The 26,930-nt window shown below is 45.6% G+C and overlaps 1 protein-coding gene across 4 annotated transcripts in view; it reads left to right on the top strand.

The window, feature by feature from the left end:
* LOC119180717 (arrestin domain-containing protein 3) overlaps positions 1-26,930 on the top strand; it is a 379,819-nt gene that overhangs the window by 223,632 nt on the left and 129,257 nt on the right. For all 4 annotated transcript variants that reach the window (XM_075882898.1, XM_075882896.1, XM_075882897.1 and 1 more), the window contains one exon: positions 25,681-25,878. In XM_075882898.1, coding sequence (XP_075739013.1) covers positions 25,681-25,878 — 198 coding nt within the window. The remainder of the gene's footprint in view (positions 1-25,680; positions 25,879-26,930) is intronic.

Here is a 26,930-nt window from a genome sequence, read left to right as displayed (position 1 = left end):
TTACACCAGTGGCTAGCATCTCGCCAACTTGTTCAGCAATAACTTTGCGTTCGGACACGGACACGCGATAGGGCTTTTGTCGGAGAGGATGAGCAGAGCCAGTATCGATCTTGTGACGAGCGCGCGTGGTCGGTATCTGAGCCCTAGGCACCGTCCGTGCAAAATCAAATACTTTAGCATGTCTCGCCAGCAGTGCAACCAGGTCTTTGCGCTTCTGTGAGGAAATGGACTTGCTAACCATTTTTGAAAATTCAGCTTCCATACCAGAAGTTTCCGGACCCGCCCTTTCAAGATCGCTTAAAGCTCCAATGCAGGTGCTGCTCTGCTTTTCGAACAGGGCAAGGCGCATACCAGCCGGTAGTACAACCGACTCGGGTGAGCTGTTTATCACCCATAATTGAGCCGTCTCGTCTGCGAGAGATACAATGCACCGTGGTACAAAGATGTTTTTCTTGAGACAAGCTACAGGCAATGGCTCAATCACTATGTCACGTGAATTCAAACTCGAGTTGGTTTCCGAAGTGGTCACTTGTACGCTGGCCGTGGACCACGCTGGCAGAAGTACATCCTTAGCTACAGTGAGGTTACCTTTCTCACAATCAGGCTGCTGGGCGAGAGTAGACAACAGAACCTCACCTGCTCCACAATCCACGGTCGCACGACACTCTCGCAAAAAGTCTATGCCAAGTATAACGTCATGCGTTGATTGAGCCAGTACTGTGAATTCCGCCTTGAACGTTTTACCGGCAACACTAACAGACGCAGTGCAGACGCCGACAGGACGCAAGAATGCGCCGCTCACTGCCCGAAATGTGGCAGGTTTGTCCCAGTGAAACATAACCTTACGGCCCAGTCGTTGCTTAAAAACTAAACTCATCACGGAAACACTTGCGCCAGTGTCTATCAATGCCATCGTGGGAACGTCGTCAACAAGTACCTGAACCTTATTCTGAAGCATAGAAACTGGTGGAGGCATTCTTTGATGAAAATCGGTACGTCCAGCGACCTCACCTCCGTCGGCCGCGCTGGCTAGTTTCCCGGTGGCGGAGACGACATTCGTGACCGGCGCCGTGGAGATGGTGACCGAGGTGGACGGGTGGTGGGCGGCGTTAAGCTGCGCACAGATCCGGGCGAATCACTCCGGTTGATCGGCTGGTAGGCGTGCCGCTCGTCAGTTGGGTTGGGGGGCCAGTAGGTGTAGTCAGGCCGTTGGCTTCGTTGTGCAAACGTCGCGGATCTCTGAGGGAATGTCGAACGTGGATTACGTCGCATTGGGCAAAATCGGGCGATATGTCCACGAACACCGCACTGGTAGCAGACGGGCCGTTCACGGGGCATAGGGAACGTCGCTGGATGTTGAGGGTACGCGGCGCTCTGTTCCCACTGAGACGCAAAAGGAGGTGGATGGCTGTTGTAGCCGTAACGACTGTGGGGAGCATGAGGCGGCTCTACATAAGAAGACGCCGGTGGTGGAGCCCTTAGCTGAGGGCCGCGGTTGGAATAGCTGCGCTCCTCGAAACTCGTAGCATTGATACTTGTGGACGGTGTATCGCACGGTGGTTCTCGGGCGTTCAAGGGCGCGTAAAGGTGACGACGAAGTTCCTCACGTACAATGAGGCGAATCGTTGACGAAAGGTCGGTAGGCACGGAGTCTTGGCACACATCGACAGTGGCGACGGTCGTAACATTGGCAAGGCGTCCGAACTTCGTAGTGATGCGGCGAGTCTTCAGGGCCTCAAACGTTCGGCAGTGCCCAATCACATCGGCCACAGACTCAAGACTCTCCTTGCCGATAAGGAAGTGGTAGACGTCTTCCGCAATTCCTTTGAGAATGTGGCCCACCTTGTCCTCTTCCGTCATGTTGGTGTCCACACATTTGCACAGTTTCAGTACCTCCTCAATGTAGGTTCTGCATGTCTCACCACAAGCTTGAGCTCTCTGCGACAACATTTGCTCTGCACGTTTCTTCTTCGTCGCAGGGTCGCCAAAGCACTTCTTGATCTCCTCCATAAACTGGTCCCATGTTGTCAAGGTGTCTTCGTGATTCTCGAACCACACTAAAGCACTGCCATCGAGAAATAGACCCACGTGGGACAACTGGCTGGCCGCATTCCAGCCATTGGCTCGGCTCACCCGTTGATAGTGGCTGAGCCATTCTTCAACGTCATCGCCAGGTTTTCCTGTAAATGTGCGTGGCTCTCGGTAGTGGAAAGACGGCGCCCTCGCGACCGGCTGCTGGATGTCTCCGTCCAAGTTCATATCTTGAGGTAGTGGTGGCAAGCCCGCTAGTCGACGGCTGCGGCGAAGCTCGTGCTCTTGCGGTTCCGTCGTTAGTAGACGGCTGCTCTCCGGTCTCGCTTGACAGTAGCTGGCTTACCCAGCACCTTCCACCACAACTGTGACGAAGGAACGCGTTTATTTACAGGAAAATGGTTGAGATCGGTACAGCTCAGAGCCAGAAACCGGCGACCGAGCTGCTCGTGAGCCAGACCGCTTCTACCTCTTCCTCTTCATGCGCCCATCGAGGTGTGTCAATATATATATGGCACAAAGGGAGCGTTGTCAACGAGGGTAAATATATTTATCCTTGTTGAATAAACGGCAATAGCGTAGTGGTGAGAGCATCCGCCTCGCATGCAAAAAGTTCATGGTTCATATCCCGGTGCCGCGCAGTTCCCAACCGGAGATAAAAAAAAAAGAATTTGCGTGGTGATGTAACTGCATTAAGAAACCTGGGGTGCAGCCTCACTGGTAACCACAGCCAGTAAAGCACTCCCGCACCAGAGAAGGATTGGCCACCTGGTGTAGTATCTGGCCACTACGTCCCACATGCATACGTCAATTAACTCAAGGCCCTCAGTCCCCAGCAGCTGCGAAGCAACTGACCACGGCGGTGGTAAGATCTGCAACGCAGCAGAAAGTGCTAAGAATCTCTAGATCCGGACAGGCCGCCATTAGAACCCGAACTTGGCAACGTTTAACGCTAGAACCTTATCTTGTGAGGGAAGCCTAGCCGTACTATTCGAGGAGCTAGAGGGTGTTACATGGGATATAATAGGGCTTAGTGAGGATAGGAGGACAGATGAGGCCGATACGGTGCTACAGAATGGGCACGCCATTTGCTATCGGGACTTGGCTGACAGAAGAGAACTGGAAGTGTGGTTCCTTATTCACAGAAACATAGCTGGCAACACAGAATACTACTATAGCATTATTGAAAGAGTGGTAGGTATCGTAATTAAACTCAATGCAAGATGCAAGCTGAAGGAGGCACAGGCTTACGCGCCTACATCCAGCCATGATGACGCTTCAGTTAAAAGCTTCCGTAAAGACGTGGAATCGACAACGAGTAAGGTAAAAACACAGTATACTATACTGATGGGAGATTTTAATGCAAAAGGAGGGAAGAAGCAGGCTGGAGACCAGGCCATAAGATTTATTTTATTTATTTATTTACAATACTGCTAGCCCTTGCGGGCTGTAGCAGGGGTGGGAGGTGAACAGGTTAACAACCTACGGGCCCTGAGGGTATTCTAATAAATAAATAAATAAACAATACACAAACAATGTTAGGCAAAAAACAAGTCCAGCCGTCGTTGAAAATCCTGTGAGGATCTACATCCTGTAAGTACCTCGGGAGGAAGCGCATTCCAGTCAACAATAGATCGCACCAGAAACGAAAACTTAAATACATCCACCCGCGGTACATAAGCTTGGACAGAAAATGAGTGATTGGTACGAGCAGATACTCGTCCTGGGGGGCGCAGGTATACACTGGGATCCAGCTTGTAGTTTTTATGATACAGGTCATAAATAAATTTTAAGCGAGCTATTTTTCTACGTGTAGCTAACGATTGAAGGTCAGCCCTAGCAAGCAAAAGTGATACAGACTGTGTTCTCATGTAATTTGAATAAATAAACCTCGCGGCCAATCTTTGTACTCGTTCAAGTTTGTTAATTTCAGTTTTAGTATGCGGATCCCAGATGATAGCTGCGTACTCCAGCGTTGGTCTAACAATAGTCTTATACGCCAACAATTTAACAGAGGGCGGTGCATTACGGAGTTTCCTTCTCAGAAAACCCAGCTTTCGCTTCGCCAGTCCTGTAATATTGTCAATATGCTTGTCCCACTTTAAACTGCTGGATATAGTAACACCTAAGTATTTAAGCTCATTAGAACTCTTAATTTCTCTATTGTTTATTGTGTATTTATAGTTAAGGGGGGTTTTTTTATTTGAAATTGTCATGCACACAGTTTTATCAAAATTAATTTTCATGTCCCATTTTTCACACCAGTTGCCAATACATCGAAGAGCATCATATAGGAGCATTTGATCAGAGACACTTTTCACATGACAAAACAAGAGACAATCATCTGCATATAACCTTACATCAACAAAAGGAGGCACAACCGTTGCAATATCATTCACATAAATTAAAAAGAGTAGAGGTCCCAACACGGAGCCTTGTGGCACACCTGAGGATACGCGTAAAAGAGAAGAACGTGCGCCACTTATTTCAACAAACTGCAACCTATTGCGCAAGTACGCTTCAACCCATCTTACAATTGTGGGATCAATACCAAGTATTAACATTTTTTGAATAAGTTTCTGATGACATACTCTATCAAAGGCCTTAGAGAAATCAATTGCTATGACATCGACTTGTTCTTTTGAGTTTATCGCTGTAGCGAAAGCATGAACAGATTCAAAAAGCTCAGTGACGGTTGAAAGGCCTTTTCTAAAACCGTGTTGCTTATTATAAAACAGATTATTGTTTTCTATATATTGAAATATATATTTTGAAATTATATGTTCTATTACTTTGCATGCCGTGCATGTGATAGAAATTGGATGGTAATTACAAACATTTAGGCGGTCACCAGCTTTGAAAATGGGCACAACTCTTGCTAATAACCAATCAATCGGAACAGCGGCAGTACACAAAGATAAATTAAAAATTTTAACTAAGAAACTAGAAACCCAATCAGAGTAGCGCCTCAAAAATTCGTTGGGAATCATATCCGGACCAGGTGATTTTTTATGATCCAATTCAAGCAGTAAAGCCATTACGCCCTCTTTAGATACGGTAAGAAGATTGGAACTAGTATTATCGAACGTACAGCCTTTTTTTGAATGATCAATACTTGGAGAAAAAACGGTACTGAAGTAATGATTGAATGCTTCGGCAATCTGAATTGTTCGCTATAGGAGGTCCCGTCTATAGAAAGCCCAGTTATTTCAGACTGCGAACTCGACAGGTACCGCCAAAATTTCTGGGGAGAGTTGGATATGTATTCAGACAATATATTAGTTAGAAAATTACTTTTAGATTGCTTGACTTCTCTTCGTACCTGAGCACTAATGTGAGCAATAACAGACGAGTTTCTTGGTATATTCTGACGGGCGCGACATAGTCGTCGTTTTAGGTGAATGATGCTTCTGGTAATCCATGGGTTCGCTTTTGCAGTTCTCTTTTCTCTTTGGGGAACAAAACGTGACAAACAGTCGTTTACTACCTTCTTAAAGTATTCCCAGAGGTCATTTACATCATCTGTAGGCGGGATAGCGTCAAAAGCCATTTCTAAGTAATCAAGAATTGAGGTATCATCTGCGGCCTGAAAATTGTACACCTTTACTCTGGTTATTTTTTCTAATTTTTTATTTGGTTTAAGAGTTGCTGCAACCACCTTATGATCCGAGATTCCATCCTCGATACTTATTTCATAATCAAACACTTCCTGTGACAAAAATAGTAAGTCCAACAATGTCTCGGTTTGTCATTGAACTCGAGTGGGCTTGTCAACTACCTGAACCAAATCGTACTTGATCATGACGTCAAGCAAGTTTTCTGCAAGAGGCCTGTTAAGCAGCCCAGCAACTCGTGCATTCCAGTCAACATCTGGTAAATTAAAATCGCCTGTGATTATTACTCTGCTTCGTTTGTTTGTCATTGTTAGCAAGTAGTCATCCAATTTCTCAAAAATATCAACTGAAGTTCCGGGGGGCCTATAGAGAACCCCTATAAGTAACGTGATATCTCCCATAAATAATTTGCACCACACGTTTTCACAGTCTTTAATGGGCGGCAATAATTCGTACCGAAGAGTTTTCTTAATCAGTAAAGCAACGCCTCCGCCTCGGGTTAGTCTGTCATTACGCAGTACATGAAATGAAATGGGAAAAACATCCGTATCTGCAACATCCTCTGTTAGCCAAGTTTCTGTTACAGCCACGAGGTCAGGGTCATAAATTAGTGTCAACGATTCTAGTTCTTCTGTTTTTTTCAAAACGCTTCGTGCATTCACGTTTATCAGCTTTATGTCGCACTGCTTCTTTTGTCAGACCGGGCTGCGTGCTTCGCTTTGAGCGTTCTTAACTTTCACGCGTGTATGGGAACGGGAATCCCACGTATAAGCAGCGTCTTCGATGTAAAGCTTATCTCGAACAAGCCTCACCTTCGCACCATTGCGCCTATCATCAAGAGCAGAGCGCCAAAGGGACTTCCTTTTTTCTAATGTTTCTTTTGAGTAGTCGTCAGAGACTCTGATATTAGTACCTCTCAATTTTTTGCAGCTCCTAAATATGGCCATCTTTTCATTGTAGTCATAAAATCTTACAATTACTGGTCTGTCCTGTTTGCTTTTCTTTTGACCAATGCGGTGAATTCTTTCTACTGAGGACACTGTAACACCAAGGCGCGTTGAGAATATGTTTTTTAATACTTTCTCTTCAATGTCCTGTCGTGTTTCCTTATCAGTCTCAGTGACACCAAAAACAAGAAGATTATTTCTTCTAGCCCTGTCTTCCAATTCGATTAACCTTTCTTGATGTTGTTCAATCGTGCGCTGGAGGCTTTCAACAGCAATGTCAAGGTTATTTATCTTAGTAGATAAATAACCTTGACAAGATATTATGGGCATCGGTACTAGAAACGCCAGAGGCAAGCTACCAGTAGAATTAGTAGAACGCAATAATTTATGGATTTTGAATACCTTCTACCGATAACGAGGAAACTGTAAGTGGTCATGGAGGAGTCCTAATGGCGAAAATAACAACGCAATACACTTTATAATGAGTGCACACCCAGGCATCGTGCATTATAAGAAAGTGGTTGGCAAGGTACGATGCAGTGACCATAGAATGGTACAGTCTTGAATTCGCCTAGACTTGAAGAAGGAATGACAGAAACTGATACGCAAGAAGCCAATCAATGAGCTAGCACTGAGAGGGAAAGTACAGCAATTCAGAGTCTCGCTTCAAATTCAAAACAGGTACTCGGTTTTAGTAACGAAACCAACCTTAGCGTAGATACAATGAATGATAATCTGGCGAGTATCATTACGGAGTGTGCAGTGGAAGTTGGGGGCAGGGTGGTTAGACAGGACACTGGCAAGGATTCAGAGGAAACGAATATTCTCATTAAGAAGCATCAAATCATGAAAGTCTCAAGTACAACAGACAAAATAGAACTGGCAGAACTTTTTAAGTTGATTAATAGGTGAAAGGTATCCGATGTAAGAAGGTATACCATGGAGAAAATGGAACATGCTCTGAAAAACGGAGGAACCGTCAAAGCAGTGAAGAGGAAACTTGGGATAGGCGAAAATCGGATGTATGCTCTAAGGGACAAAGAAGGCAAAATGACTACCAATATGGATACGATAGTTAAAATAGCAGAGGAGTTTTACAGAGATCTATAGAGTAGCCGGGACAACCATGACCTTAATACAATAAGAACTAGCAGTAACCCAGATGACACCCCACCAGTAATGATAGAAGAAGTCAGAAAAAGCTTTGGAGAGCATGCAAAGAGGCAAAACTGCTGGTGAGGATCAGGTAACATATGATCTGTTGAAAGATGGAGGACAGATTTTGCTAGAAAAACTAGCCCCCCTGTTTACGAGGTGTCTCCTGACGGGAAGAGTACCAGAGTCTTGGAAGTCTTATGTATCATCTTAATACATAAGAAAGGAGGTGTCAAGGACTTGAAGAATGACAGGCCGATCAGCTTGCTCTTTGTAGCATACAAGCTATTTACAAAGGTAATTGCTAACAGAGTAAAGGAAACATTAGAAGTCAATCAACCAAAGGAACAAGCAGGATTTCGAACAGGCTACTCAACAATCGACCACATTCATACTATCAATCAGGTACTAGAGAGATGCTCAGAATATAACCAACGACTATACATAGCCTTCATAGATTACGAGAAGGCGTTTGATTCAGTAGAAATATCAGCAGTCACGCAGACCCTGCGGATTCAGGGTGTCGATGAAGCATATATAAACATCCTGGAAGAAAAATACAGGGGATCAACTGCTACCACGGTGGTTCATAATGAAAGCAACAGAATACCAATCAAGAAGGGTGTAAGGCAGGGGGACACAATCTCCCCGATGCTATTTACCGCGTGCCTACAAGAGGTTTTCAGAAGCCTAGAATGGGAACAATTAGGGATAGGAGTTAATGAAGAGTACCTTAGTAACCTGCCCTTCGTCGATGTTATTGCATAGCTGAGTAACTCAGGGGACAAACTGCTACTCATGATTATAGAGTTAGACTAGTAGAGCAGAAAGATGGGTCTTAAAATAATTTGCAGAAAACAAAAGTAATGTACAACAACTTCGGAAGAGAGCAGCGCTACGATATATGTAATAGTGCATTTCAAGTTGTAAAAGAGTATGTATACTTAGGGCAGGTAATAACCGCGAAGCCCAACCACGAGATTGAAGTGCATTGCATTTTTCTTGACTTTCAAAAAGCTTTCGATAAAGTACCTCACCAATTACTCCTCCTGAAAATTAGTGCCTTAAACATTGACCCGAACATTCTTAAATGGATTGAATGCTTTCTGACTAATCGCACTCAGTTTGTAACAACTAATGGCTATAACTCACCTCTTTATAAAGTAACATCCGGCGTACCCGAAGGTTCCGTATTAGGCCCTTTACTCTTTCTTATATATAATAATAATCTCCCAGACAGCATTAACTCCGCTATAAGGTTATTTGCAGATGATTGTGTAATTTACCGCGAAATAAACAATGAATATGATAACCAATTTCTACAGTCAGACCTTGACACTGTCTCAACCTGGTGCAATAAATGGCTTATGACTCTCAACTCTAACAAATCTAAATGCATGTCAATAACCCGGCGATCTATTTCTCCCCCCTGTACCTACAGAATTAACGCCGTTCCCCTCCAGCATGTCTCTTCATATAAGTACCTCGGCGTTTACATTACCAACAATCTATCTTGGCACACGCATGTTACCTACATCTGTAATAACGCTAACCGAACGCTAGGATACTTACGCCGCAACTTTTCTCGCGCTCCGCTGTCCCTCAAAATTCTATTATACCGATCACTAATTCGCCCAAAGCTTGAATACGCGTCCGCTATATGGGATCCCGTGCAGCAAAATTTAATTAACGCGTTAGAATCTGTTCAGAACCGCTCAGTTCGGTTCATTTGTTCTAATTATTCCCGTACTGCTAGCATATCAGAAATGAAATCTAACCTTGACCTACCCAATTTAACTGTCCGGAGGAAACTGGCGCGACTGCATTTTTTTCATAAGATATTTTTTCACAATCCATCAATGAAGCGAGACCTCATTTCACAACCGTCATACCACTCATCGCGCATTGATCATCAGCATAAGGTTGCCATTCCGTTTTGCCGCACCAAATTCTTTTCAGCAGCCTTCTTACCGAAAACAGCCGCCGATTGGAACCACCTTCCCTCTTCCGTTGTGTCAATAACAGACCCTTTGTTATTCAAGACTGCAATTTCTCAGCAATGCTTGTAACTATACGCAGTTTCCATTATCTATCTTTGTCTTGTATGTGCTTGAATTCTTATACATTTTTAGTTGACTTATGTTGCCTTCCTGATTTGCGCATCTGATACTTGTTTCTTTATTTTGTCTTTTTTTCTTGTGTGTTATATATGTTGTACCCACCCCCTCTGTAATGCCCTACGGGCCCTGAGGGTATTCTAATAAATAAATAAATAAATAAATAAATAAATAAATAAATAAATAAATAAATAAATAAATAAATAAATAAATAAATAAATAAATAAATAAATAAATAAACTAGAAGAATAAGAATGGGGTGGAGCACGTTTGGCAAGCAGTCTCATATTATAAGAGGTAGATTCCCACTATCCCATAAGAGGAAGGTATATAGCAGCTGTATCTGGCCAGTACTTAGCTATGGAGCAGAAACCTGGAGACTTACAAAGAGGGTTCAGCCTTAATTGAGGACGACGCAGCGAGCAATCGACAGGAAAATGGTAGGTGTTCTCTTAAGAGACAAGAAGAGAGCAGAGTGTATTAGCGAACAAACGGTGGTTAAGGATATTATAGTTGAAATCAAGAAGTTGAAATGGACATGGGCCAGGCATGTAGCGCGTAGACAGGATAACCGCTGGTTTCTAAGGGTAACTGACTGGATTCCCAGAGAAGGCAAGCGGGTTAGCGGGAGACATTAAGTTAGGTCGGCAGATGAGATTAAGAAGTTTGCGGGTTTAAATTGGCAGAAGCAAGCACAGGACCGAGTTAACTGGCGGAACATGGGAGAGGCCTTTCTCCTGCAGTGGACATAGTCAAGCTGATGATGATGAGGATGATCCTTGTTGACAACGCTCCAGTTGAGCCCTATTCCATACCTTCACGACGACTAACTGGTCCATTGAATTATTACTAATATATTTTATGATTAATGTGATTATTGTAATACGTATCTATTATATATATATATATATATATATATATATATATATATATATATATATATATATATCTATATATATATTGATACGTGTATGAAACTGTCACCCCGACACAGCTGAATTGGCACCCAAATGAAGAAGACGACAACGTGGTTGTAGTGGGTTGGACTCTCGAGCTTCTTCCGTTGGCCTGCATGACTGTGCGCTCTTTAAGCCGTTAGCAAGACCAGCTCTCGGTGAATAAATCTTCCCCGTAACATCTTTTGGTAGAAGGTGTGGGTTCTTCACACAACCCGGCTCTGGAACTCCGCAGTGGACGCCAGCTTTCTCCAGCCGCGATGCCTGAAACTGGCACTCAGGCCTCGCCATCCGTGCCGGCTCCATCACCTGTGATTCCCCCCCATCTTCTCGACCCTGGCACGTTTTCAGGGATGGACAGCACGGACGTCGAAGAATGGCTCGCATTATTCGAGCGCGTCAGCAAGCACTACAGGTGGGACGAAACGCTTATGCTGGCAAATATTCTGTTCTACCTAAGGGGTACGGCACGCGCCTGGTATGAGACGCATGAAGAAGAATTAACCAGCTGGGACACATGCAAGCAAAAGCTTCGCGATTTGTTCGGTCGGTCAGTTGCTCGTCAGATGGCAGCCAGGCAAGACCTCGCGTCGCGTGTTCAATCATCGACGGAGTCGTACGTCACGTACATCCAAGACGTACTGGCACTGTGCCGGAAGACGGACAAAAACATGTCCGAGGCGGACAAAATCAGCAACGTGTTGAAAGGCATTGCTGATGATGCTTTCAACATACTAATGTGCAAGAACTGCACCACTGTCGACTCCATCATATCCGAATGCCGACGATTTGAACAAGCAAAAAGCAGGCGATTCACCCACCACATCGCGAGACTACCAAACACTGCTGCGACTTCGTCTTGCGAGGATTCTGCAGTGCCCCGTTCACTTGCGCCTCCTGCCAATATCGCAAGGATTGTTCGCCAGGAGCTGGAAGCCATGGCACCCGCTTCCTATCAGCCCCCTGCGCAAGACCACTGGGCAACAGTCTCGCTCATTCAAGCCGTCGTACGCCAGGAGTTTGCTAACCTGGGCGTTCAGGTTCCCCAGCCGCAGCCCATGTGCACTCCTGTCCACAACGCTGACCACCACTCTGCCCCACTTGTCGCTGCAGCAGCTTCGACTCCTCGGTTTCCACCACGCTACCGAAATCCATCTGAGTGGCGTACGCACGATGATCGACCCATCTGTTTTTTTTTGCTCTCGAGTTGGGCACATCTCCCGCCATTGTCGCAACAGGGGGTATTTCCGGCCACGCTTTCGTAATGTCGACCGCCGTCAGGACCGTGGACACTATTCGCAACCCGGTTTTTCGGATGACCATATTCAGGACTCTTCAGCTCGCCGTTCATCTCCACGCTCCGAACCGTCCTACGCTGACGTCGTCGCCCAAAGAAACTGTTCAAGCCGCTCGCCGTCACCTCAGGGTCGGCCGTCACGCTCCCCTCAACGCCGCCGCTCTCCGTCACCGGCTTATTCTGGCCATTCCCCGGAAAACTGACGAGTGCAGCTCCTGGAGGGGGCGCTGCGTTGACGACTCGGAACGAAAACCCTCAACCGGCTACAATTTCAAGACGCAATTTACTTCGGGTGTTCGTTGATGGCCACGCCGTTACTGCTCTAATTGACACTGGTGCCCAAGTATCTGTTATGAGTTCTACACTTCGATCTCGCCTGAAAAACGTTCTCACACCAGCTATGTTCTCTACTGTTCGAGTTGCTAACGGAAGTCGAACATCGGTACTTGGTATGTGCACTGCCCGCGTTACTGTCTCTGGCCACCACACTTCCGTTCTCTTCGCAGTCCTCGATGCTTGCCCACACGACGTCATCCTTGGAATTGACTTCTTAACCACCCACTCCGCCCTCATCGATTGTTCTACCGGTATCTTACGGCTCGAATTGCCTTTGCGCTCCGATTTTACTCCTCCAAGTCGCACTCGGTACGATCCGTGGAGTCTCTACGGCTACCGCCCCAGGCTGCTATGTACGTTCCTCTGTCGCCCTTCCCATCCGTTCCTGATGGAGACTATCTTGTAGCTCCCCTCATTGATTTGACCCTTACGCACCACATCGCACTACCACATACTATAGTGATTGTTGCTAACAAAACGGTGCTACTTCCAGTTCTGAACTTCTCTACTTCGACCCAAGTTCTTCCCCAAGGCATCACTTTAGCTGATCTTTCCACCCTTGATGAATGTTCGATTTGTTCTTTTACACCTGACACTAAGACCATGGCGAAACCTGTCATCACGTCGCAAAATAAGGCGTTCCTCGACAAAATGATATCCAGCGACCGCTTACCTTCCCAAATTGCGGCGCTCCGGGGTGTTCTGTTTTCTTACCTGGATATCTTTGACGTCGACGACCGTCCCCTGGGCCGCACAAGTGCCGTAACCCACCGCATCGACACCGGCGACGCCAGTCCACTCCACAAACGCCCTTATCGCGTGTCACATGCTGAGCGCCAAGTTATACAGACGAAGGTCGAGAAAATGTTGAGTAAAGACGTCATTGAGCCTTCATCGAGTCCTTGGGCCTCCCCTGTGGTCTTAGTTAAAAAGAAGGACAACACCTGGCGCTTTTGCGTCGACTATCGCCACCTGAATCGGATCACCAAGAAGGACGTTTATCCTTTGCCCCGAATCAATGATGCGCTCGACTGCCTCCACGGCGCCAACTATTTCTCGACCCTTGACCTTCGATCCGGATACTGGCAAATTTCGGTCGACGACCGCGACCGCGAGAAGACAGCATTCATCACACCCGACGGCCTTTACCAATTCAAGGTCATGCCTTTTGGGTTGTGCAATGCCCCGGCTACGTTTGAACGTATGATGGACTCTCTTCTTCGCGGTTTCAAATGGTCGACCTGCCTTTGCTATCTGGATGATGTAATAGTTTTCTCGCCCTCCTTCGAAAGCCACCTGTCTCGTCTCTCGGCAATTTTTGACGTTTTTCGTTGCGCTGGTCTCCAACTGAATTCGTCGAAATGTTCATTTGGACGTCGGCAGATTAAACTACTCGGCCACCTTGTTGACGCCACTGGTGTTCAACCCGACCCTGACAAAGTCCGTGCAGTCCGAGAATTCCCGGTTCCGCGTTCCACACAAGAAGTTCGCAGTTTTATTGGGCTCTGATCATACTTCCGCCGCTTTGTCTTCAACTTCGCGGATATTCCTAGGCCCCTCACGGATCTCAAAAAGAATGTGGCCTTCTCTTGGGGAAGGGACCAAGAACATTCCTTCGCGTCGCTAATTACCGCCCTCACCTCACCACCTGTGTTGGCTCATTTTGATCCAACGGCTCAAACAGAGCTTCGCACCGATGCAAGCGGCCATGGCATCGGTGCTATACTCGCTCAGATACAGAATGGCACCAACCGTGTGATAGCCTACGCTAGCCGCCTTTTGTCGCAAGCGGAACAAAATTATTCTATAACTGAGCGGGAATGCTTAGCCCTCGTTTGGGCCATTGCGAAATACCGTAATACGGACGTCCGTATACTTATACGGACGTCCGTTCGCAGTCATCACGGCCTATCATGCGCTTTGCTGGCTGTCGACGATTAAGGACCCTACAGGAAGACTCGGCCGATGGGCTCTTCGATTACAGGAGTACACGTTCTCGGTTGTTTACAAATCTTGAAAGCTGCACAGCGATGCTGACTGCTTATCCCGGCACCCCGTTGATCCACCTAGCTCCACTGATTTGGAATCCGATGCCTGCGTTTTAGCCATCACTGACTTTTTGAACGTGGCTGACGAACAGCGCCGAGATCCATCGTTGCTCACCATCATTGACCGCCTTCAATCGCGTTATGCTGACCCTTCTCTGAGCAGATACCTGCTTCAAGACAACATTTTGTACCGCCGCAACTTACACCCCGACGGCGCGGAACTTTTACTCGTCGTACCGCATCACCTGCGAAAGGATGTTCTGCGACAATTCCACGACGCTCCAACTTCTGGACATCTAGGAGTCTCCAGAACTTACGACCGCATTCGACGACGAGTATTCTGGATGGGTCTGTACCGCTCTGTTCGCCGTTACGTCACATCTTGTGACCCCTGCCAGCGCCGAAAGAAGCCTACGACTCCCCCTGCCGGTCTTCTTCAACCTATTGAAGTTCTAGCCGAGCCGTTTTATCGAGTGGGGTTGGACTTGCTAGGTCCCTTTCCTACTTCGACAACTGGAAATAAATGGATTGCAGTGGCCACAGACTATGCCACTCGGTATGCAATCACTCGAGCGCTACCAACCAGCTGCGCAACCGACGTTGCCGACTTCCTGCTGTACGACATTATTCTCCAGCATGGCGCTCCGACTCACCTGCTCACAGACCGTGGTCGCTACTTTCTATCTCGTGTGGTTGATGACCTACTCCGTATCTTGTGCTACCCGTCACAACTTCACCACATCTTACCACCCTCAGACTAACGGCCTTACGGAGCGCCTAAACCGCACATTGACGGACATGCTTTCCATGTACGTATCTACCGACCACACTGATTGGGACATAGCTCTTCCGTTCGTAACCTTCACCTATAACTCGTCGCGTCATGAAACAGCGGGCTACTCCCCTTTTTATCTACTCTTCGGACGTCATCCCTTACTGCCCTTCGACACACTGCTTTCATCAGACCACCCATCCTCCACTTCTTACGCTCAGGATGCGATCACCCGGGCCCTCACGGCACGCGCGGTAGCGCGCGCTCGGTTATCGTCGTCGCAGACAGCACAAAAGTCCCTTTACGACCGTCGACATAGAGATGCCGTTTTTTCTGCGGGATCTCTTGTTCTCTTGTGGCTCCCATCTCGACGGTTTGGCCTCTGCGAGAAACTACTATCGCAATACGCCGGGCCCTACCGAGTCATTCGTCAGGTCACACCTGTGACCTACGAGATTTCCGCTACCAAAAGCGCCGGCGTATGCGATCACCTGACTTTCCCGCTTGCCAGCCTTCCGGTTTGCGCGTTCGTGAATGCATGCCGGTGCTCGACCCCCCACAGTTATCAGCATCGACGGATGCATCAACTGGCAGCTATATAAGGAGCTGGATCTTCGGCCGCCCCTTTAGTGGGCATGGAACTTCGGCAAAGATGTACACGCATCTGACACCCTTCTGTTATATTGTGCAGGTTAGTTCACCGGTTTCCCTCTATGCTAAAAAAACAAACAACATTTGTTTGCTGATGCTTCCATGCCCACAAGTTTTGCTTATGTCCATTTGTGAGTGCGTTCATGTTGTTAGGCTTCTGGCTATGTCCGGCGATGTTGAGGAAAACCCGGGCCCGCCAAAAGAAGATACGGGGAAGCAATACAACGAGTTAATCTCGTTGATTAAGGGGCTGCACTCTAAGATAGACGCAAAACACGAAGAACTTATGGAATCCATTAACGAAGTTAGAGAAGCGCAAGTGTCTCTTGAACAAAAAGTGGCAGAATTAGACAACCGATTATGCGCAGTTGAGGAATGTGTCCGGGTCTCAAACAGCGAGCCGAATCGTCAACGGGTACCGGAGGTACTTTCGGTTAACAAGCGTCTTGACGAACTTGAAGATCGTTCTCGCCGAGAAAACTTGATTTTTTATGGAATAGAAGATTGCGATTCGGAAACGTGGGCGCAATCAGAAGAAAAAATTTGCCAAATCCTCAATGAAACTCTGAAGCTAAACTTGGGAAGTAGCGACGACCGCATATCCCGCGCGCACAGGCTAGGCAGATTCGTAGTTGGCAAATCTCGACCAGTGATCGTAAAATTTGCTTCTTTTAAGTTCCGAGAAAGCATACTGCAGTCTAGAAGTAGTTTTCGCAAGTCTCATGTGTCAATCAGCGAGGATTTCTGCCGCGCAACAAGAAACGTGCGCAAGAAGCTTTTTGAATTCGGCAGGGCGAGTGGCGAGAAGTATACCGTCAAATACAATAAGCTTTACATCAACAAAAAGTGCTTTGTGTACTCTCCGGTGACCGACAGCGTTTGTGAGCAGCATACAAATGCGCAGAACTCATCAGAAGCTTCGTCCTCCGCTACGCATGCCGACGAAGATACGCTCTTATCCTAACAAAGTTCACCCCTCGGCTACTTATCGTAATTACTCAGTTTTATATTCTAACGTACGAAGTGTTCTTAACAAACGGGATGCATTATCTTCAATTTTTGATGACTGCGCCGCCGATGTTGTAGTGTTAACGGAAACCTGGCTTACCCCTAACATTGAAAGTGTAGAGCTGTTCGATTGTGAAAATAATTATACCATTTACAGATGTGATAGAGAAGAATCGCCAGGAGGTGGTGTACTTATAGCCGTAGCTGATTATATAGTTTCTAGCCATATAGTAATAGCATCACCTTTAGAATTTGTCTGTGTTTCCCTCCATGTCAACTATCAAAATGTCATATTTTGTGGCTGTTACCGCCCTCCGAGTGCGACGCCAGAGTTTTGCGAGCAACTGCATGATGCTTTGAATGATATTGTCAAAAGGCACCCGCATACACCTGTTTTTATTCTAGGCGATTTTAACTACCCGAAAATAAACTGGTCACTTCCTTCCTGTTCATTAAGCTCACTTTCAGCCGACAGTTTACATTTCGTGGAACTGTGCGAAGACTTTAACCTTACCCAACTCGTAACGCAACCAACAAGAATGGGCCCCAATTCATCAAATGTTCTTGATCTGATTCTCACCACTGTACCTGACCTTGTCCATTCTATTTCATATATCCCAGGCATAAGTGACCATTGTTTCGTGCACTTCAATCTAACAAGTTCTTTAAGGCGTCGGTCAAACAATTGCAAAACAATAAGAGACTACTCACGCGGCGATTATGACTCAATCAACAGTGAACTCGAATCGAATTTTGAGAGCTTTGCTGATGGCTTCTTTGATCGCAGCGTTCAACAAAACTGGAACTTGTTCAAAATGAAAGTTGAATCTTTAATCACGCGATACATTCCCACATACGTTATCAAGGGTCGCCAACGCCCCCCTTGGTTCTCAACTGACTTAAAAAAATTGCGGAATAAAAAGAAACGGTTGTTCCGTCAGGCAAAGCAGACTAATTCGTTAGCCCGTTGGCACGTGTACAAATCTGTCCTTTCCGAATACAGAGCAGCTATCAAGGAAGCCAAGCGCGTTTTTCTTAATGATACCCTTCCTTCAATTCTTGTAACCAACCCTTCTAAGTTTTGGAAAACTGTTAAACCTAGGGAAAAGATAAACATTTCGCTTACGAACTCAGATGGGCAGCCAGTTCGCTGTGAAGAGTGTTGCATTGCAATAAATGATTTTTTTGTTACTTCTTTTTCAAGTTGTTCTGCTTCTGCGTTGCCGCAAATGCCTAGTCGTGATTTTTTACCCATGTATCCTGTTACCGTTGATGCCGTTGGAGTGCAAAATTTAATTCACAAGCTTAAGTTATCCTCTTCTTGTGGCGTAGATGAAATCAACTCAAAGTTTCTAAAAAACACTGCATTGTATTCATCAATTTACTTGTCCTTAATCTTTTCGCAATCTATTCAGACCTCCACTTTGCCGCTTGACTGGAAGGTGGGGAAGGTGGTCCCTCTGCACAAATCTGGTAACACACAGTCTCCTCTCAATTACAGACCAATTTCCCTAACCAGTGTTCCTTGTAAAATGTTAGAACATATAATTTACTCCAACCTTGTCTCATTCCTAGAATCAAATTCTTATTTTACTCCCTACCAGCACGGATTCCGAAAAAGTTACTCATGTGAAACCCAACTTCTTTATTTTACTAATGACATAGGATCGGCTTTAGATCGCGGCTCACTTGTGCATTGCATTTTTCTTGACTTTCAAAAAGCTTTCGATAAAGTACCTCACCAATTACTCCTCCTGAAAATTAGTGCCTTAAACATTGACCCGAACATTCTTAAATGGATTGAATGCTTTCTGACTAATCGCACTCAGTTTGTAACAACTAATGGCTATAACTCACCTCTTTCTAAAGTAACATCCGGCGTACCCCAAGGTTCCGTATTAGGCCCTTTACTCTTTCTTATATATATTATTGATCTCCCAGACAGCATTAACTCCGCTATAAGGTTATTTGCAGATGATTGTGTAATTTACCGCGAAATAAACAATGAATATGATAACCAATTTCTACAGTCAGACCTTGACACTGTCTCAACCTGGTGCAATAAATGGCTTATGACTCTCAACTCTAACAAATCTAAATGCATGTCAATAACCCGGCGTTCTATTTCTCCCCCCTGTACCTACAGAATTAACGCCGTTCCCCTCCAGCATGTCTCTTCATATAAGTACCTCGGCGTTTACATTACCAACAATCTATCTTGGCACACGCATGTTACCTACATCGGTAATAACGCTAACCGAACGCTAGGATACTTACGCCGCAACTTTTCTCGCGCTCCGCTGTCCCTCAAAATTCTATTATACCGATCACTAATTCGCCCAAAGCTTGAGTACGCGTCCGCTATATGGGATCCCGTGCAGCAAAATTTAATTAACGCGTTAGAATCTGTTCAGAACCGCTCAGTTCGGTTCATTTGTTCTAATTATTCCCGTACTGCTAGCATATCAGAAATGAAATCTAACCTTGACCTACCCAATTTAACTGTCCGGAGGAAACTGGCGCGACTGCATTTTTTTCATAAGATATTTTTTCACAATCCATCAATGAAGCGAGACCTCATTTCACAACCGTCATACCACTCATCGCGCATTGATCATCAGCATAAGGTTGCCATTCCGTTTTGCCGCACCAAATTCTTTTCAGCAGCCTTCTTACCGAAAACAGCCGCCGATTGGAACCACCTTCCCTCTTCCGTTGTGTCAATAACAGACCCTTTGTTATTCAAGACTGCAATTTCTCAGCAATGCTTGTAACTATACGCAGTTTCCATTATCTATCTTTGTCTTGTATGTGCTTGAATTCTTATACATTTTTAGTTGACTTATGTTGCCTTCCTGATTTGCGCATCTGATACTTGTTTCTTTATTTTGTCTTTTTTTCTTGTGTGTTATATATGTTGTACCCACCCCCTCTGTAATGCCCTACGGGCCCTGAGGGTATTCTAATAAATAAATAAATAAATAAATAAATAAATACCACAAACTCATCAGCTGCTGCACCCAGAACGGAAGTAGTCCACGTTTCTCGTCTCAAGCCCTACAACGCCGACTCGCTCATTTAACAGGCACCGAGACGGTGCCTTACGGGCCGGGGTGATGATACGTGTATGGAACTGTCACCCCGACACAGCTGAATTGGCACCCAAATGAAGAAGACGACAACGTGGTTGTAGTGGGTTGGACTCTCGAGCTTCCCCCGTTGGCCTGCATGACTGTGCGCTCTTTAAGCCGTTAGCAAGACCAGCTCTCGGTGAATAAATCTTCCCCGTAACAATATATATATATATACATATATATATATATATATATATATATATATATATATATATATATATATATATATATATATATATATATATATATATATATACAGTACTGCACTGCCTACCCACACTTTTGGCACTTATTAATGAAACTACGTTTATAATACAAAAGATAGTCATATATTTGCTTTCTTGCAATGGCGTAACGCCAATAGAATATTTGGAAAGTAGGACAATTTGAGCTGTTGATACAAAATGATAATTGGTTACAATGAATTTACGCAGATTAACACAGAAGCTATATATACGATTGGCACTTTTTAATATGTTTGTGTGTTGTTTATAAAAAGTTTTTTTTATCTAATAAGCAATTCAGAAAGAAATAGTTGTTATCTTCCACAAAACTCGCATGATAGAACTGAATCATCACCGATATAAATGTTGTGACAGCGTTACGTATATTCGGGTTCTAGTGAAACAATGAGCGCATGTTGGCTCATATGAGGAACACTGTGCTCTGGATATCGTGGAGACGGTGGACTAAATGAGTGTTTGATTTAACCACCGTTTTGATACTGCTCTTTTCTTTGTAGTTTGCCATTAGCCACCTATGATGTAGCACAGGTCAAAGCGCTGCTTGAGGGAGAAGCTAGGGGATCCGTGCAAATTCCGATTTACATTTTTTTTTGTTTTTTGTCGCTCGGCAGGTTCTTGAAACAGTGAATGTATCGGTGCAATTTCAGCGTGCCTGGATATTTATTCATTCACCGTGGCGCTTAGCCGCATACACTGATAAAGGCTCATGAATGCATTAAAAGCGGTAAAAACGAGCAATTACTCGCTTTCATAGACTACGGAGCGGGCGCTCCCAATGCAGACACTCCCGAGATCTTCAGTACCATGGGACTACAGCGCCACCGCTACTGTCACCCGCCGCAGAATCAGCCGAGAAGTGGCGCGGCCGCCTTGTTCATTCCACTGCCCCTTCTAGTATACTGTAACCATATTCAGCACGTGGCGATGGCTCAGGTTGATATCTGCGTAGCGATTCGGCTTGCTTGATTCCAGGGCGGCAGTCATGTTGTGCTCGCTGAATGTCTGGAAGCGCAGACAGAGCCTGAACAACGAAGCTAAAGGGATTACTGAGCATTGCGCCGGTATAGTTTCCACCGAGCTCACTGCGTATCCTCGTCGGTGCAAGTTCTTGTGTAGTTCCCGAGAAGATCATGTGATGTGGTGTCACCGAATGCGGTGGCAATGGCGATATTGTGGTGTGAAGAATTTGCGTACGGCTGATGCCGTAGTCGGCACTTGTCGATGGCGCAGGTTGATATCTACGTAGCAGTTTGGCTTGATTGATTCCAGGGTGGCTGTCGTGCTGTGCTCGCTGAATGTCTGGAAGCGCAGCCAGAGCCTAAAGAACGAAGCTGAAGGGATTACTGAGCATTCCACCAGTATAGCTACCGCCAAGCCCTGCAATATTTCCTTCAAAATATCTTTTTTGTCACTGGTCTCAACTAGGCCCTACTTTCATCTCTCAAAAACAGTCACTTTGGAGCCCCAAATCGTCCAGCAAGATACATTTTTTGGTCACTGACCTCAACTACGGCCGACTCTCCATGCCCCAAAGCAATGCCCATAGAGTCCCAAATTGTCCTGCAAGACGTCTTGCTCGGCCACTGGCCTAACTGCGCCTTTCTCTGTTCCCCAAAACAGTCCCCCTAGAGTGCAAAGTTATCCTGCAAGATGTCGTTCTCGGTCACGGACATCAACTATGCCCTGCTCTCTGTTCCCAAAAACAGACCCCCTAGAGTCCCCAAATGTCCTGCAAGAGGCCTTTTTCGGTCACTGGCCTCCACTACGCCTTGCTATCTATTCCAGAAAACAGTCCCCCTAGAGTTCTAATGTCAAATATATTGGAAAACGTGCTACGGTCAAGTAACATCTTATATTGAAAAACTACGTGACATATTTTACCTTTGCTCTCAGAAAAAAGCAGCCCACCCGTCCATCCGTCCGTCCGTCCGTCCGTCCGTCCGTCCGTCTATCCATCCATCCTTCCATCCATCCATCCACCTACCTACCTACCTACCTACCTACCTACCTGCCTGCCTGCCTACCTACCTACCTACCTACCTACCTACCTACCTACCTACCTACCTACCTACCTACCTACCTACCTACCTACCTACCTACCTACCTACCTACCTACCTACCTACCTACCTACCTACCTACCTACCTACCTACCTACCTACCTACCCGTCGACGTCTGGGCGCTCTCATGATCACCGCCTAAACTTGTGCTTAACTAAAATTACTATGGGAGGGACTCACTGGTCATGTAATGAATAATGTTACAATCCTGTCACGTACGTCACAAAATCCTTTCTACCCGATGTGTGGTCCATACCTGTGGGCGAGTATGCACCGCAGGTGTTCGACACTTCATATCTACATAGGAACGGTGAGAACAAACTTCGGTGATTTTAGCGCGTGAGCGTTAAAAACACACTGACATCGGCCACGTTGACTCGACGAGTAAAAATAACAAATGTCAGCGTCCCGGCAGGAATCGAATACCAGCATTTTGCGTGGCCATAAAGTACACTACCACAGAGCCACGCCAGGTTTCGGAACTACTTTTCAAATAGACGCTAATGTTAGTGAAACGTCAAATGTGGTTGCAGTACTGGGTATTGAATTTCATAAACATGACATATGTACTCCTGTGATACAGCCTTCACGCAGCGTTAATGCCAACCGCTGCAGTTGATTTGTAGCAGTGTCCAGGACTACCATTCTTTAGGGCACCAGCGCTTCAGATCAGCTTACCGCTTCTGGTGTTGCTAATACTCGTGTTGCTGTAGGCATTGTTACGCAACTGTAAACAACTGGTGTGGAATGAAAGTGACTTAGCTGATAGATAGGAACAAGACAAGGTGCTTTACCTCAGACAGATGAGAGACGCGTTCTAGTCCGGAAAGTGCTCTTTCGGCTCCACAAAATGTAGAATGAAGGTCACTTCACCGGTAAAGTGGGGCAAGACAGAGTGTTTTATAACTGAGGCAGATTAAAAAAGCATTCATGTCTGGCAAACGTTCTTGCGGCACAATAACTTGCAGAATAAAGGTGACTTCGCCAGCAGAGTGGAGCAAGACAAAGGGTTTAATAACTGAGGCAGATGAAAAACGTGTCCATATCTGCCAATCATTCAAGTCAAGTCAAGTACTTGAAGATGTGCCGCAGACCCACGCTGAGGGATTTGCCAAGAACCGGATAGCTTTCATGAAAGATTTCTTTGATAAAAGGTTTCGATTTTTTGGTACACCATGCACAAGCTCTCCTCCGATGCCGGCGGTTCGTTGTCTTATGCCTTGAATGAATGCAAAATAACAAAAACGCCGACCACGCGGAAATGCACAAAAGTTAAAAAGAAGTTTCATCTCCCCACATGGAAGCCTTGTTCACAGTTTGTGACTGTGAGTGGAAAGTAATATCAATCTTTAGTACGCACTAATTCGTGATAGACAACAGAATTTCGCCAAAAACATTTTTAGTATACACAAGTTGCTTAAATCATACACAATTTAAAGTATTTTCAATATACATCACGTTTATGAAAAAATTTAAAGTTTTTATATGTATCATAAGTTAAGCCGTTGAGACTGCATTTACTGCTCTTGCAGATAATGCATTCCAGTAAAAAATAGAGCGAGAAAAGAGAGCGAACTTGCGGCCGATAATCAGGCTAAGTGGCCGCCGGAAAGTTTTTTTCGTGATTCGTGCTCACTGAAAGTTTTGAAGGTTGCTGGAGATAGCGTTCCCAAGATAACTTGAAGTACCCAAGGTAAAGCTGAGAGATGAATTTGATTCTGGATGCTATCCTGCGTTGTTCAAGTTTTGACAGGTGTGCCTTAATACGTTGACTGGTTAGACTAGACTGTCGAGATTAAGCGGAATAAATAGAACGTGAAGCTAAATTTTGGACTCTTTCAACTTGGTTAATCAAACATCATTGCCAAAGGCTCCAGACATTGTAGGCGTACTCTAATTTCTGTCTCACTAGTGCTTTCTATGCTCTCAGTTTTACCGTGGAAGGAGTATTACGTAGTTCTCTCTTCAAAAAAGGCAATTTCTTTAGTGCACCCCGACACACGATTTCAACGAGCGTCGGGGTGCACTTGAGGTTACTGGTGAGTGTGACTCCTAGACATTTGACATGATCAGCTCTCGTAGTGGTAGCGTTTGCTACAGAATATGCAAAAATAAGGGGCTTAGATTTATTGGTAAATATAATTAGGTTGTTTTTGAAGGACTTATTTTAATCCCTACCTTGCACACCAATCGTCAATTGAGCCTAAGGAATCGTTGAGTTTATTTTGGTCTGATTCATTATTTATAGCTGTATATACTACCCAGTCATCCACAAAAAGTTTGATTTGACTTTTTGACTCAACGCGAAGATCAATATCATTGATATAAACTAAAAAAAGGAAGAGGCTCGACGACTGACCCCTGCGGAACACCGTGTCCTTATACATTTACTTTGAGCTATAACGTATCTTGGCAGTGGAGCGATGGCTACCACAGAGGCAGGAGTTCCACACCGTCATGTTGTGTGCAGGTACAGTATGGCAGCTTGTGGTCAAAGATGACGATTATGAACCCCTGAAGAATGGCACAATGCACTATGGTGGATAGGCCACGAGACGTGCGGCAGTAGAGTCTATGAAATTTTCGTTGCGTTTACTCACTTCGTTAACGTCTTTAAAAGCACATATACACAAAAAATGTGAATGCGATAAACATTTAGATGTTTCAGTGTACACTTGAGTGTCATGTTACCAGTGTATGTTTCTCAGTGAACTCGCGACAGCACGTTTGCGACCATACACTGGCCCATTACTCTATTGACGCAATATTTAAGGGCATGCTGAAAAAGTTGCACTGTGTAATAAATGTAAAGAAAAAATAAGGCATTATTGTGAAGTGAATGAAGACTGTTTTTTACCTACGCCTCGCCACAACTGTTTGAGTCTCATATTATATAAAACTGCTTTGATTTGAGCGAAAAGAGAAATGAGAAAATTGTCGGCAAACTCAGGTACAATCTTTCGGCGTGGTAGTCAGCTTGTTTCTAGCTTGCACCCGTCAAGAAAAGTTGCCACCCAGTATGCGTTGCTGTCACTGTGGTCCACATATACATAGGGGTGCAGAGGCGTGGACTCTTGTTAAAACGTACAGCACAAAATGCGGTGGCCACCAAACTAGTGCCAGTGGCCCCAAGAATATATCGTATACCTTCGCGTGTTTCGCCTTGGCCAATAAAAGAGAGTGAGGCCCGAGTGACTGGGTGTCCTCCTCTGCACGGACACCCTCTAATGGGATGCAGGGGCGCAGCGCAGAGTCTGTGACGTCCTGCGAAATCTGCTTCTTCTGTGTTCTTCGAATACGCCCCACGCAGCACGTCGAGTTCTTCATTGACCGTGGCGTGCTGGGCGTGAACAAGGAGGCAACGCACACCGTGCTCGAGTACCGGGGCGACCAGGTTCAGCCGCACACGCGCCACAAGTTCGACAGCTCCAACAGCCTAGTGGTGCCCGTGATGCCGCCCACTCTGGTCGGGGTGTGCCGCCTGCTGCAGATGTACTATGTGCTCAAGGTAGGCCCCTGATGTGGACGACGCGCAGTGCCACAGCATTCCATTTTCGCTCATATTTTGTCTTACCTGAGTTGTGCATAAACAAAAAAGCCGGCGAAAATTTAGCGCATTTCGTCGAGCAGTTCATTTACAATGAAATATTTTCATAATCACGTGAGTAGCTTGATATTCGGGCCTCGCAGGCATCCTCATCAGCTGTGACGCAACAAGCAGCGACCTATGCGAGCGTCTGTCGAACGATGTGTTTACGTCGTCAGCTGAGGGTGAAATTGAGATAGCTTTCTCCAGTTCCCCACTAAAACAGAACGATTTGAAACGGCCGTAGCTTTGGGAGCAGACCATCGCTTCACTCCCTCTTGGTCATGACGTCACCCGCGCCATGGCATAATGGCCGTCGCCAGTTGTTGGCGGGACTTCTATGTATTGTTTTGTAGTGAATAATTTTTCTCGACCATTTAATTATCTATGTAAAAATAATAGACCATCTACAGGCTATTTTTGCTGAAAACCGCACATGGGCGAGTGGCTGTGTCTTGGCCCCTTTAAGAGTACTTTTAGTTAGATTAGTTGGTCTACGTTCATTATTTATTTGCAGGAGTGAAAACAAACACACTCACAAGGGAGACCGTGTGCTTTGAACTCTGTTTAGAGTGTGTTTCTTGGCGTCTTAAAATCACTTTTGTCATAATTAAGTAACACGCATCTTCAACAGCTTGTGTGTTAGAGGTACGCGCTACCAACGGCACCTGAGTAACTGAAACCTGTGCGCAAAGACGTTGGAGCAGCCATCAAGTTTGCGCGCCAACGTTCCTTGTACACGCACAAAGTGCAATGAATGTATATGAGTGATTTGTTCGCTCGAGTAATGAATAAAAAATATAAAAGTACATCACTGGCTGTGGTTGCACCATCGACGTGTGAAGAAAGTGCGACAAGAAAACTCGCAAGGTCCCTCGCGCCTTCACCGTGGTTATCTTCTTTTCGGCAGAGAAGGGAGTAGGTTACACGGAAGCCATGGCTTCACGCGCGCACAGCTGCCAAGCACAACCTTG

The sequence above is a fragment of the Rhipicephalus microplus genome, unplaced genomic scaffold, assembly GCF_043290135.1.
Source record: "Rhipicephalus microplus isolate Deutch F79 unplaced genomic scaffold, USDA_Rmic scaffold_14, whole genome shotgun sequence".
Lineage (NCBI taxonomy): Eukaryota > Metazoa > Arthropoda > Arachnida > Ixodida > Ixodidae > Rhipicephalus > Rhipicephalus microplus.
This window is presented reverse-complemented; position numbering and strand designations above follow the sequence as displayed.